The sequence below is a fragment of the Alosa sapidissima genome, chromosome 24, assembly GCF_018492685.1.
Source record: "Alosa sapidissima isolate fAloSap1 chromosome 24, fAloSap1.pri, whole genome shotgun sequence".
In the NCBI taxonomy this organism is placed as follows: domain Eukaryota; kingdom Metazoa; phylum Chordata; class Actinopteri; order Clupeiformes; family Clupeidae; genus Alosa; species Alosa sapidissima.
Window position 1 is genome coordinate 2141220 of NC_055980.1, and position 14242 is coordinate 2155461.

The window sequence follows — 14242 nt, forward strand, 5'->3', positions numbered from 1 at the left end:
GAGTGTGAGTTGTGTTGAAGTGTCATAACTTGTTTGCAGTGCAGTGTAAATTGTGTGTGTGCACGATAGCTCTCCCTCTCTGCTGTTCCACCAGTGATCAAGCCCCTGTCCTGTGTATTATTTTATGTCAAATCCTGTAGCTCCATTTTTATAATAAATATATATATTTTCTAAAAACACGTCTCTGCCCTGCATGTGTTGAACCTGTGTTGCCAATTAGCAAGGTTGGTGTGAATTGGTGACTGTTATTTTCTAGTGGTCACAAATACCCTAGGTGGCGTAGTCTGCTACAACTTTCCCCTCTTGAATCTGCCACATATACATTGATGCAAAGTATTTACACTTTGTGCTCAATGCTTTAAAAGTGGTATATATAAATAAAATATTAAATACCTTATTCAGAGTGTTTTTTTATTACATTGTGTGATTAATATGCCAGAGTAAATGTGCAGGGGTGCAAATAGCATACACTGATATTTGTACCAGACGGGGTATTAATAGAACACATTGCTGTGTGCACTGGGGTAATAGAACACTTTGCTGTGTGCACCGGGGTACGAATAGAATTCACTTCTAATTGCACCAGGGTACGAATAGCATACACTGCTAATTGTACCAGGGGTGCAAATAGCCTTACCCATTTTTATATCATATATAATATAGAACTCCCTTCAAGTATTCTCGTGATGTCACGCCACAATGAAAACAAAAAGGCTGCGCCCTAGTAACAAATATAACATAAAGCATACTAATTTTACTAATTGTGGTATATTTAAATAATGAATTGATCTCGCCGTTGCATTTCCACTTCAAGGGAGGGCTGAACTAGCATGGCCTTGCCCACCTAGATTACCATAGTTGAGTAACGTTTCCATAGGTTGGCAGATTACCTGCCCAACGAGAGGGGATGATGCTATAGTTTCACAATTCTTTTCTTATAGATTGTACATAATGTTTTATCTAATTTAAACAGGAGGGGGAAATCAAGTTCAAGATCGCAGTGTGCATTGCATCACACAAGAGCCACCCGAACATCAGATCAAACAAAACTATTGTACCTGTAAAAACAAGGCAAACAGCATAACATCAGCATTCAAATGTTTATGATAAGATTTTAATGAACAATAATACAATTTTAAAAACCATGTTAATCTCTTCTCAGTTGAAATTATAGGTGCAATTGCTTAGATAGGATGTGTTCACAAAATAATTATACATTTTCAGAGGAATACATGTCAGCTGAAAATGGAGAGTAGTGGTATGTAAGTTGCAGTACGCAATACTTATTTATTTAATTTAACATATTTCATTCAATCATCATGTGAAATTGCTTGACAAAATGTAGGTAGGATATCATTTACCCCAGACTATGGATCACACATTTTATAACAAACATCTCTAAGCTGTCAGAGGCACAGCTCACATCTGAGGGCTATTAATTATGGGTTCCACTTGATCCTCCACGATCACAGCAATGATGTGACACAGCTCTTTTGCCTAGTTGCAAACACACACAGAGAGACACATAAAACTTTAGCTGATGAGTTGTTTCAGTTCAATTCGGTGTAGATGATTGCTACTGGCGTATATATAAAAAAAAGTGTAATTGTGCTTCCTCTTTGTACCTGTTTCAGATGAATAAGTATGGTTTGTGGATGAGAGCTATCAACATAGCTGATTTCAACTGTTGGTGTTTTCCCCTTTTTAGGTTGATATGAGCGAAGTGACTGCACTGTTGCTAGCGGTATCATCATTGTTATCTCCTGCAAAATCATGTCAGAGACACAAAATGGATGGAAATGCCACAGGACTTGCAAATGACCCCAAGTTCACAGACACTATAACAATCACTGTTACTCTCTGTATGGAGGTTTGAGGAAATGGCTCCAGGGCACAGTCAGAGCATTCATGAAATATGGTTAGTCACCTTGTATAATAGATTGGCAGCAAATCTGCCAAACCGGAAGTGAGATTATATCTTAGCAATGCTTTAAACAAACAAAATGTAAATATACAGGAACCCATTTTGAGTAAACAAAAAACGTTTGCATCATTTGATCATGAGGGGGCACTGCCATAAACATAGCCTACATGTCTTAGCTAAATGTTGATTTGTGTGGACGCTAACAACTATTTATGTTTGTTGATCCATGAGTCTATCTGTGGGAGGCTCAACCATAGCAATTTGTCATGTCAACTTAAAGGAGTGGTTTGTAGGATTGTAACCGAACGTTCTGTAGGCCAAAATCAAAACACTGGTGAACGTTCTCAAGACTAAATAGACGCAATGCTCTTCTGGGTTGCCAGATGTAATGAAGACTAATGGCTCCTACACACAGCTGCGTGCGTTGTGTTGCTGGAGACGCATCCCATTTACTTTACATGGGCTCACGTCATCCTTTGCCGAACTGAATTGTGGGTCTGTTGCGTCGCATTTCTCCCGCCGCTCGCGTTGAGAAGTTCAGCTGTTGCTGCACCGACAGACGGCACCGGCCAATCAAGCCAATCGACTGACAGCACCAACCAATCAAATTACAGTTATACTTCAAGTCATTTGCATAGCTACCGTCAGGAACACCCACTGGCATGCGTTGACAGAACGCAACTGTGTGTAGGAGCCGTTAGCTAACATTAGTTGACCTGCAGCTGCTTTAACGTTTCTCCAACCATGACCCTAGCCTGGCCTCGGCCTGCCTACGTACTTCCGCTCGATTTCTTTTCCCTACAGTACTCCGTCTGGAATAGGTTGATTCGCCCTCGTTTACTTCGGAGGTTGGGCAGCCGAACCAACCAGCGAACAGAGGGCCCTGAGAGTGATTACGTTACCCAGGCATGGTGTTTCAAATACTACGACCCCGCCCCCGAAACAGACTGCTTGGAATACATCAACGTAGGGAGCGAAAAGGGCTTATACTTATGAAATCTTTGAGCAAATGTGAAATTGAAAAAAGGCGCAAATACGGTTGGTGTGTTATTTTAGCTCTTTCTAATTTAGCCTATTAACAGGAGTGTCACGAACAAAGTCACAGTCGAGTAGGATGTTATATCGTCAGCTAAACTTTAGTCATAGATTTTGTCACTTGAAATAGGCTACGAACGTACCCGAGTCAAACTTTAGTTTAGTAGGCTACATGGTCGCGTCAAAATCACAATTTTTCAAACACTAAGAAGGCTCGACATAACATGAAACTTTGATCGAAGCATCATCAGTGTCTCTACATATGAACTCGAGCATTGAGAACATTGTTCGTGTACACATAGTTTACTAAAAAGAAAGATTTTGGACAACTCACTCCTTGCAAGATGGCAGCGAGCAGAAAAAACAAGTATGTTGTTCAAAACCTTTCTTTTAGTAAACTCTGTACACCAACAATGTTCTCAATGCTCGAGTTCATGTGTAGAGACACTGATGATACTTCGATCAAAGTTTCATGTTATGTCGAGCCTTCGTAGTGTTTGAAAAATAGCCATTTTGACGCGATTGTATCAAAAAAGTAGTTGCCCTATAGGATTCCCATTCAAAAGGTCATTTCACCCGAAAACGACAACGCATACCAGCTTAAAAGTGGCGCTTTGGACGTACTTATGCATTTATATGAAAGTTTGACTTGGGTACATTCACAAAACACTGATGCATTTTGGCGAGAGTTACGCAGATGAAACATGTGACTGCTGATAAGATGCACGCTTGCTTGTTATGGGCGTGATGCAGAGAAACTTCTCTGTATGACGAAACGCCGGTTGTTAGTGATTGGTACAAAGATCTTTGGCCAAAACCCACAAAATGTATTAGATGAATTTGAAAAACTGTCAATTTTGGTCAATCAAAATCAGTGGCAAAGCCACTAACATAATGTGCAGGAGTAATGTTGGCAGAAACTAGGGTTTAGAGGTATTCAATTGAAAATCAGACATGTAAAGCTGTAGTCAATGTACAACATAAACAATCTCTACAATGTTTGGATTTATAATTCTAAACTTTTTCAAGAAGTGTACACTCTAATATGGCAACCATAAATATTAGTATGTAACTTCAAAAAAACTTACCTGTGTTTTAGGGTGGCAGAAAGTAATATCTGCTGCACTCACTGCCACTATGCAGGGAGAGGGACATCTCTCGTGATTGACTTTCTGAGTCAGGAAGATGTTTGAACCAAAAAGAGGCAATGCACTAAGGTGCTCTGAAGAGATAGAGGTGATCAATGCACAAATGTAATACATTCCACAGTATAGAATATAATTCTGAAAAATATAATTCGGAGTTTAACAATATGGTTCATTACAGAAAAAGTATAATATTTACCAGTAAACTGTAATATAAATTAAGATTATTTATCAAGGTAAGAAAGTCAATCTTGTACAGTATGAACCTAGGCAGTAAAGTTGAATGCTAAAATTGATTACTTCTAGATCACAGTGCTACTTACGAAGGAAGCGTGCTTTGGCCTCAAATGGATGCAAAGCACCCATGCTTGATAGATGGTTCTGACATGCAGACTGCAGCTGGTCATGTTTAGCAGTCACTCCGTCCATCCTGGGAAGGTACTCTTTCAGTTCCGACCTGGAAAGTAATCATAGAAGAATCATACCTGATAAAGCATCATCAGAGCGCTTACAATCACTCTTCTCAATCTAGGCACCTGGAAATTAAATGTGTCCTTTCATGTATAATGTACACCAATGAAATCAAACAGGCAAACATTAATACTTGTATGCACTTTTTTTAACTGAGACCCTTAAACCTCACTTAGCATGGCAATAAACTTCTACATAATAAACTGTAAATAAACTGTTAATGACATTTCTAAGAGCTACAATGTTTACATTAAAAAACTGGTATTGCATACCCATAACCAAAAGTGTATGCATTGCATGAACACTGTTGAGAATCATGTCTACATTTAGTAATAAAACCCTATTTGGAGCACTTATTGTGTTAAGTGCTCCAAATGTAAAGCACTTTGAGCTGAATTCTGTGTTTGAAAGGTGCTATACAAATAAAGCTTATTATTATTATTACTATTATTATTATTATTATTATTATTATTATTATTATAGTATTACTTATATATATATCTTTCATCTAGGGTAGGTCTCAACATTAAGGAATTAAGGAATCAATTAGCAAAATAAAGTAATTCATGGACAAGCTCTTACATCAATCCAGGCCCATAGTCCTATTGTATTTCAATGTGCTCACATATTTAATGAAATCATCAAGCGGTCATTGACTTAAATAAGGGAGAACTCTTACTGTAAGGGTGGGTCTGTATTGCCCAATGCAAGGTGCTGAAGTAAAGCCAACTCCACAATGTCTTCTATAACTGATGATTTATCCCCAGGGAGTATTAGTTTTCCCTCCAGATAGTCAGCTAGGACCTGAGAAACAGGAGGGAGGAACGAATTAAGACATTGCCTATCTAACTGTATTAGCAGCGGTGTGAAATTAGCCAGGGAACGATGCAAACTACAATTTAGTAGTGAAAACAGGCTTCCACATATTGCTGATCTTATCTTGTCTGCATTGGGCCTCACTCACCAATATCTTCCTAAGAATGTTCTTAATTTTGTTCTTAAGAAGGTTCTATGGAAACTACAGCTTCACAAAGTTGTTCTTAAACCAGCACATACACATGGTTTTGCCAGTTTTTTTTTTTCATTGGTAACTTTGGTGAATTTGTAACTCTGACCTGTTGGAAGTGGAACTCAATGAACATCTGATTTTCAAAGCGCAGGGGGTACTGCCAAACCAGCCGATGGAAAGACAGTGTGATGGAGCCATCATCCAAAATGAAATCAAACAAGTACTCATTTAGGTGGATGGGCCTCACCACTATAGCACAAACAGAGAGAGAACAGTGAGTGCACATAGGGTAACCTTATGTAGGACAATATTATGTTCACAACAGATGAGCTCCACTTTTGCACAACCAGTGCAATGCTTTGCATTATAAGCCTTGCATTACAAAAGAAACAAAACATTCTGAAACAAGATTACACAGCAATTAAAGCATTTGTCATTTAAGAGTTTAATAGCTATGTGTATTTTTAGCACCTTGTCCACGGGTGGCTTTGATGGAAAATTCCTTTACTTCCAATGGATCCATTATACCCATCTCAGCACATAGATCGGTCCCAACCTCCAGGGCCACCTGAACACATCAATAAATAGTTCCTAAATAGTTGCTACAAATGGACAGATACCCGTGGACTGGAACTCATCACTTAGCACATTATTGGGAATGGATTTCTAGGGATACTTACACTGAAGCTACGAATTTTGCAGGGAAACTCGACACCACCAGGCAACACAATGGAAAAGTGCCGAGTTCTCTTACCAGCCTGTAGAGAACAGAAATGTCACAAAATATTTACAAAATGTTGGGTAGGTTTTTTTTCTATTATTAGGCTCTGTTTCTATTATTAATGCTCTTTTAAGCCATTAATAAGGCATACATCATTCCACATCTTTGGTACTATGGAAAGGGTCTCTGCAGACAAACTGCATTCAACTTTGAAAGTTTAAAGAAAGTCTTTAAAGTCTTTGTCTCACATTACCCTATCAACTGGAATAAATCTATTTTACTACCCCTCTCAAATGATGCATGAGATATCTAGGGATTCAGATTTCCCGCAGGCTGTCAGAGCTTTTCACCCTCAACACTCCCCTTCTGAGGAAGACGAATACAAACACTGGTCTAAACTCCCACTCCCACTCATCGGAGGAATAACTGCAGTCAACCCTACCCCAGACTAACTACCTTTCTTCCATCATCCTCATCACTCCTACAGATAAATGGTTCAAAACTCTCAATTCATTAACAACACAATTTTATTGGAAAAACTAAAAATCAAGAATATCACTCACTCACTACAAAATAAAAAAATCACATGGGGGGCTTGAGGCACCAAGCTTCCATTATTTCCGGCAAATCAATTACAGTACCTAGTTAAATGGATCAATATACACAAGCACAATTACCCGTGGCTGGAATTGGAACAAAACCAATGTACAAATGTCCCAATTGCAGACTTCCCCTTCCTTTCACAATCAATCAAGAAATCCAACTTCTGCCAACGCATTACCATCCATTCAACTCTGACAGCCTGGTGGAACACAATCCAAATCACAAAATCATCACTGCTTTGTAATTCTTGTAGAAGTAAACCCAACAGTAGGCTAGCTAAACTAGTGTCTGACATCTTCACGACCTCCATTCATGTTCTTGGGCCAGCGAACCAGTGGGCTGGTCTGTATGTAAATTTTGGGGCGTGACAAATGTACAGGCCAGAGCCAAATAAGGCACCACTTCAGAGTTTGCGTAAACTCTGAGCTTCTTTTGGATTCGCCCGTTTTATGGCGGGAGTTTCGAATTGTGAGATTTGCACAGAAAGGAGGCGTGGATGGGGTTTTGAACTTCTCTGTATCTCCATTTCACCCACTGAACTATCGTTATTCATCTATGACAAGGTAAACTCGGTTTTGCATTCTATGACCCCTTTAAACAAGTTCACCACTCTGGCACAACCCAGTGTTCATGATTCAGAACAAACCTCTTGATTTCTCCACATGAGCACAAAAAGGAATCACATATCTTCACCACCTATTTGAGAACCACAATTTCATGTCATTTAACACACGCACACAGAAATATGCGGTTGGGAAAGAACAATTCCTTCAATATCAACAACTTAGACTTAAAATTAAAGATAAAACTGGACTTACCAACAACACATTACAACCCTCTCAGCTTATAGAAGAACTTATGAAAATTAATAACTTCAAAAAATTAACCTCCCAGATATATACAGTGATCTTCAACCTAAACACAACAATAACACTCCCAACAACCAAGTGGGAAACTGACCTGGACTTCTCTCCCAACCCTGATTACTGGGAACAAATCTGTAAGAACACATTTCTCATGACCGATAACACAAACCTGCAGCATATATAATACAGTCATTCACAGAACTCATATCACCCAAAGTAAAATGTTCAAAATGGGCCTAGCCAACACATGTCCACAATGCACCTTAGGTAGCACAGAAGTCTATTTGCATGCTATATGGCTTTGCTATGTCAACCAGTTCACTCTTTCTGGATCACAGTCACTGAGACACTGTCCACTATCCCCAACACTCTGTCACCTTCGTGAAATCTAGCCTGGGGGCCAGCCGAACTTAGCCCTGCCCACAACATTTGAGGTCGGGAAGTTCGGCAAAAAAATCACATGGGGGGCTTGGCATTGCTCCGTTGTGGAGTAGCTATGCTCGAATCAGAGCGGTTTGGACCAATCAAATTGGGCTTTATGATGACAGGATTATTATGGACAGGTGAGCAACAGTGTCTATCACATCATCTGAGCACGCTTAGCTTTATTTTGTTTGCAACAAAAATCGCTGTAGCTAGAAGGAGACAGACCCCATATGGAAAAATGCATATTATTTCAATGAGGTTTTATCACTGAAAACTATTATTTCTGAAAACTTTGGCCAAAGGAAAACTCATGGTTTCACTTTCATCAAGGGAAAACAGCGTGTTTGCATTGTGACATGTTGTTCCCTTGTTGTTCCCTTGACGCGTCAGGCTAGGTGAAATCCATATCTGAAAAAAATCAAGAATCCGTTGCTCATCTCTCTAGCTGTCGCTAAGAAAGTAGTCCTCCAAAACTGGACATCAAAGAAATCTTGCAACATCAGTCACTGGACAAATTTAACCTCAGAACACATTTCAATGGAGAAACACAATGCACACAGAAGGAAGCAAATATCAGCCTTTGAAGACACCTGGTCCCCATTTTTGACATTTCAAAATTCCACAAAAACATAACTACAAACCGTGTACATTACCAGACACATATCTCCCTCTTCCGTTCCGTAAAGTTCCTTTTTAATTAATTTTTTAAATTTTTTTATTTTTGCTTTTGCCCACATTGGGTGGGTGTTGAAGGAGATATTAACAGCACACACACACATAGGCACACACTATCCACACTCATGCATAACATGTTCCCAAACCCCTTTCAACACCCTAACAGTGACTAGCTAATGTGTATCACAGATTTTTCTACCCAATACATTGTGTTTGTCAACTGTCTTGTCCAGTCCCGTCCTGTCTCACTTCCCTCTGTTGTCTGTTTGTCACCTTGTCATGTTTTATATGTTATGTGTTACACTCTGCATGTGGTGTTGTAATCTCTCCTCCCCTTATACTGTATGTATCCATTTTTATTTTTTTGTAATTATTCCATATTTAGTGTAGTCATTCCATATCAGAACCCCTGAAGTATAATCCAAATACAAGCATCAAGCTTCAATGTATTACCTTTCATTTGAGACCAAGATTATGCTTCTACACAAAGGGGTTCATATGCAGGTAAGCATTGTCAGTATGCATTTTAGATAACCAAAAGTCCTATGGGGAGTTTCCATAGGGCATTTTACAAAACGCATGAGTATTCCTTGGCAAATAATGGTCTAAAGTAAGTAGTTTTCATTCTATATTTATCTACTTTTGCACACAGCTTCACAAGACCTGATGCTAGGGCTCAGTTGTGTTTCTAAGTCATCTCAAGTGAAATGTGGTCAGTTCAGAGATGCTTGTTATCCGGCAGAATGTGAAAATAATATTCTAGCCTCTGTAACTCTGTGTCAGTACACACACAGTCACACAGTTTTTCTGATTGGAAAGCTTAGACACTGTAGTTTCTAGGACAACAAAGAGGTCAGGCATTTGAGCATAGGCCAAAGTATGTAGGAGCAATGATCTCCTAAGTAGATGATGTACAATGTTGGGCAAAATACTCAAAATGGGGTGTATGCATAAGAATTTAACTAATATGTGTACGTATTAGTGCTCAACAAGGTCTGCATTTAGCATCATTGAGTCTTTATTACAGTGCATGAAAATGCACTGTACTGTTCTTCCTAGGCAACAACTTTTTCTTATTACAGTGCATGAAAATGCACTGTACTGTTCTTCCTAGGCAACAACTTATTACAGTGCATGAAAATGCACTGTACTGTTCTTCTTAGGCAACAACAACTTTTTCTTCTTATTACAGTGCATGAAAATGCACTGTACTGTTCTTCCTAGGCAACCTCTTCTTATTACAGTGCATGAAAATGCACTGTACTGTTCTTCCTAGGCAACTTCTTATTATTATTCCGCTTACCACTTTTTCGGTACGCAATTTCTCTTGAACAGTTCAAACTTTGTAACGTAGGTCTTCAAACGGACCAGGTTGCTATGTCTTTTCAACTTTGAAACTTTTATACTTTTTAAACTATTAAAGAAAAACTTTTAAAAAATCCCCATAGACTTAACATTGCCGATTGTGACATCATAATACGGCTATTAAGCAATTAGAATCCTATGCCAGGTGTTCAGGCCATACAATCTGGGTCAATTAAGACTACACATCCTATTCAACTTTCCTCTGCCCAAAACTGTTTCAAAATAAAAGTCCCCACTACAATAATTCACTGTTAAACAATTTAACCCTTTAAACTACTGAACTTTTTACATTCAACTTTTAAACGGTCTACTTTTAAACTATCATTAAACTATCTATCTATCAAACTAGCTGTCTATCAACAACTTTTAACTTGTCATTAACTATGTCAACACTTGTCATCAACTATGACTCCTACCCACTGTAGCTAGTTAGCATTGTTAGCTAAGTTAGCTAAGTACCATGGTTAGCATAGTTAGCATTGTTAGCATATTTAACATTTTTAGCAAAACTGCTAGAAAACATTAGCTAAGTTAGCTAAGTAGCATGGTTAGCTTGTTAGCTTTGCTAGCATAGTTAACATTTTTATCAAAACTAGAAAGCATTAGCTAAGTTGGCTAAGTACCATGGTTAGCATAGTTAAAAATGTTAGCATAACTAGAAAGCATTAGCTAAGTTAGCATAGTACCATGTTAGCATAACTGCTAGCAAACATTAGAGCCATTCCAACTTTCAGTTATCGTCAAATATCTACCTATACACAGCCATTAAACTATTTGAATATCAACATTCATTAAACTTCCAACTTTTAAACTATTTACCTTCAACTTTTAAACAGTCTACTTTTAAACTATTTAACTTTTAAACTATTTAAGAATAATTCACCTATTGAGTAAGAATAAGAAATTGTTCAATAAAGACATAATAAATGTAATGATGCTAAATACAGACCTTGTTGAGTACTAATAGTCTGTATACACACATATTAGTATGTATTAATGACGAACATGTGTTCGCTAAAAGAAAGTGTTGCCAGATACAGAAGTTCTGCCAGATTTCTTACCAGCATTGCATCCATTTCTGCATGAGATGGAATATGTCTACGGCCTCCATATTTCAGAGACTGTTGAAGGTTGTCCTCACAGATTTGAGAGAGATCTTAGGTGTAAAGAAAGAAGATTTAATTACTACTTAATTTAGAAATCAGTGTTAGTTCTTCTTTTACTTCTTTTAAGAAAGACTAAATGTTTAACAGAAGGTTATATACATTCATCTACATTCACCTGACTACTCTTGCTTGTGTAGTATTCTACAATCCGAATTTCTAAAAAGTTGGGATGCTTTGTAAAATGTGAATAAAAAAAGATTGTTATGATTTACAAATCATGTCAACCCTATATTTAACTGATATTTAACTGTGTTTCACTAATTCACGGATTGGGATAAATGCAGAGACCAAATTTCCCTCACGGGATCAAAAGAGTATATACGTATACTTATACTTACTTAATATCTCTCTCTCCCACTTACTTACTATCTCACTATTCACTGCCCTATACAAATAAAGGCAAAAAGCCCAAAAAATATACTTAAAATTAAAAACAAGGGACAGGGCTGAAATAAAATAAAAAAATTGCCGTGGTTTTTGGACCTCAGATGTCACTGCATTAAAACCAGACCCTTTTCTGTAAAATAAATCATTGTATGGGCTCAGGAAAACCACTATCTATGAGCACAGTTTAATGCTCTATTCACAAAAGCTAGTCTAACTAGTGTAGCTAGTGTAGTGACTATTCAACTATCCAATGAACTTGTTATAGTGCTCAGTTCAAAACCTACAGTATAGTATCCATGACCATGATGGTGTGGACTGCGGAGGTGCTTTAGTGCCTATGGCATGGGAATTTTGCACATTTGGCAAGGCACAATCAATTCTGAATGATGAACACAGGTTTTGAGTATTTCTCCATAGAGAAAGAGTCCAGGTGCTAAAATGGCCTGTCTACAGTCCAGACCTTTCTGCATTGTTGAATGAAAAACATGATTAAGAAGTCCCAAGACTGTTGTGCAGCTGAAATCCTATATTGGGCAGGAATAGGACCACATTTCATTCTCAAAACTCTAGCAACAGGCCTCCTCAGCTCAGTTCCTAAACATTTACAAAATGTTAAATGAAGAGGTGAAGCAACACAGTGGTGAAAATGCCCCTGTCCTAGCTTTTTCACATTTTACAAAGCGTCCCAATTTTTTTCAGAATTCGGGTTGTAGCCTACCTCACTTGAATGTTGCTTTGGAGAAAAATGTAATGTCTAATATGTTAATGTAAACAACACAGTGTTGGAAATGAGAGACAATGGATTAATTAGCACAATTCTACACTCTACTACAATGGTAATTCTCCAGTCCTTAAACACTGCATCACAGTTGGTTCTGGAGGAAGATTGCTTATTGATCACATGTAGGATTGGACAGAGATGGGCATTGCATATTGCATTGCAGAGGGGCTTACTGAAAATATGTGTCTGCATTTAACCTGATTAGGGAAAATAACAGTAACATCAGATGCTAATAAAGAAGGATTAGGGTTTGAGGCAGGGAGGTACCTTGGAAAGGGTACATAGAGTTCTGGGAGCAGTCTTCAATGTAATTGACAGCGTAGGACAACAGGGTGTTGGAGCATGGGAAGAAACCTGTCACCAGAGTCAGCAAACGCCAACCCCGGGAACAACTCTCACTGAGAAATAGAAAGTGAAAGTAAATATCTGATGAAGACTAATTGAAATGCTACATTACATTGTGTGTTCATTTGAATTTATTTTGCTAAACACACACACACACACTCACTTGTTTGGATTCCTTGTGATTTGTTTGATGATCTGACAGTAGATTTCATCCCTCAAATACTCCTTTTCCTTTCCTAACTGACAAAGAAGATAAGAAGCCCATAAGTGTCCATAAGACTAAAATTAACCCTGTACACCAGAAATTGATGAGAGAGGTTTTAATTGAGATTATTAGCTTTGAGAAATAGCCATTTACAAGTGCAAAAACACAAGGAACACTGGAACTAAAAAAGCCATTCTTTCAGAGGTTGGAATGCAAAGGCCCTCCATGTTTTACGAGTTTGTCTGCTTATCCAGGAGTTTGAGGTTTGTAGATTCGGCTTGGATGTGTTTTACTCTCATCTTAATTATTGAGCCAACTAAGTAATATATGTCTAAGCTGCATTGTATGAATGATTGTCACTAGGACTGAATACTGAAAGAGTTTCAGCAATGAACCCAGCTACTGTATGTCTGTTGTCTATCCCTAGCTATGAGACTAACCTGAAGGATATGATTGACACAATCTCTTTCTGACTGATGCTTCTTCAAAGGTAAGTCACCCATGAACTGCATTACACCTTTAAAGAGGAGAGGCAGAGGAGCAGGATTTTTACAAACAATCTATCGTCCTGAAAACATTATATAAGTATTATATTAACATTTGTATGACTATTTGTATTATATTAACATTTGTATGACATTTGTAAAACTATAACTAAAACTATATAGAATATACAATTATACACAATTAAGTGGTGTGTACATGTGTGTGTGCTTGTAAACTCACATGTAAAGCATGGAACTGACAGTTGATTGAGCTCGCTGTCAGAAAACAAGATCAACGATTCCTGGATTGGTTCCTAAAATTCATGAAATAGGACCCAAGTTTAGTTAACTACAGTAGCCTAGTAAATTAAGTTAATTAAGTATGGTGTGTATGTTAAATATGTTATCATATATCACAAATATCACAACTCAACAGAACAGTACCGTGGTGAACTCAACCATCTGTACAAAGCTTCTTCCATTTGCAGATAAACCTGTACAATCTGATCTGCAATAAAGAGGCAGATTATGTGGCGAGTAGTGGTAGTGCCTAAAGCAAGTGTACCGGTATGTCCTTTTACAAAATATATAAAAAGCAAATGATACTATATTAATTAGATATTAAAATTGTAT

The 14242-nt window shown here is 37.9% G+C and overlaps 1 protein-coding gene across 1 annotated transcript in view; it reads right to left on the minus strand.

Annotated features, from left to right (window-relative positions):
* Positions 1 to 1092: 1092 nt before the first annotated feature.
* myo15b (myosin XVB) overlaps positions 1093 to 14242 on the minus strand; it is a 36719-nt gene continuing 23569 nt past the window's right edge. The window contains exons 51-64 of the mRNA XM_042082598.1: positions 14054 to 14117; positions 13851 to 13923; positions 13565 to 13641; positions 13083 to 13159; positions 12842 to 12972; positions 11302 to 11396; positions 6265 to 6342; positions 6056 to 6152; positions 5691 to 5833; positions 5255 to 5379; positions 4428 to 4561; positions 4048 to 4181; positions 1626 to 1763; positions 1093 to 1497 (exon numbers count right to left, since the gene is read on the minus strand). Of these exons, the coding sequence (XP_041938532.1) occupies positions 1420 to 1497; positions 1626 to 1763; positions 4048 to 4181; positions 4428 to 4561; positions 5255 to 5379; positions 5691 to 5833; positions 6056 to 6152; positions 6265 to 6342; positions 11302 to 11396; positions 12842 to 12972; positions 13083 to 13159; positions 13565 to 13641; positions 13851 to 13923; positions 14054 to 14117 (1444 nt within the window). The 3' untranslated portion in view covers positions 1093 to 1419. The remainder of the gene's footprint in view (positions 1498 to 1625; positions 1764 to 4047; positions 4182 to 4427; positions 4562 to 5254; positions 5380 to 5690; positions 5834 to 6055; positions 6153 to 6264; positions 6343 to 11301; positions 11397 to 12841; positions 12973 to 13082; positions 13160 to 13564; positions 13642 to 13850; positions 13924 to 14053; positions 14118 to 14242) is intronic.